General features: G+C 50.2%; 1 protein-coding gene across 1 annotated transcript in view; it reads right to left on the reverse strand.

Moving 5' to 3' along the window:
* LOC119585079 (organic cation transporter protein-like) overlaps nt 1-245 on the reverse strand; it is a 22140-nt gene that overhangs the window by 5965 nt on the left and 15930 nt on the right. The window contains exon 5 of the mRNA XM_037933699.1: nt 52-155. Coding sequence (XP_037789627.1) covers nt 52-155 — 104 coding nt within the window. The remainder of the gene's footprint in view (nt 1-51; nt 156-245) is intronic.

The raw sequence follows: 245 nt of genomic DNA on the forward strand, positions 1-245 counted from the left end.
CTTTTTTCTTTGTCTTTTACTTCAAGTACCAACAACATCATGGATACTCACGTGTCAAGGAGGTACCCGAGGAACACGTATCCAACAAGTTTCCCCGCCTGCACCGCCGCCTGTGTTGTGGAGTACAGCACCCGGCGATCGCATACTAAGTCCCACTGGTATGGGCGTTCGTGGGGGGAGGAGAGGGGGAATTAGAAATGGATGTTAATTATGGGAACTGGAGGAAGGAGAGAAGAAAAGCGAGA

The sequence above is a fragment of the Penaeus monodon genome, chromosome 19 (genome assembly GCF_015228065.2).
Source record: "Penaeus monodon isolate SGIC_2016 chromosome 19, NSTDA_Pmon_1, whole genome shotgun sequence".
In the NCBI taxonomy this organism is placed as follows: domain Eukaryota; kingdom Metazoa; phylum Arthropoda; class Malacostraca; order Decapoda; family Penaeidae; genus Penaeus; species Penaeus monodon.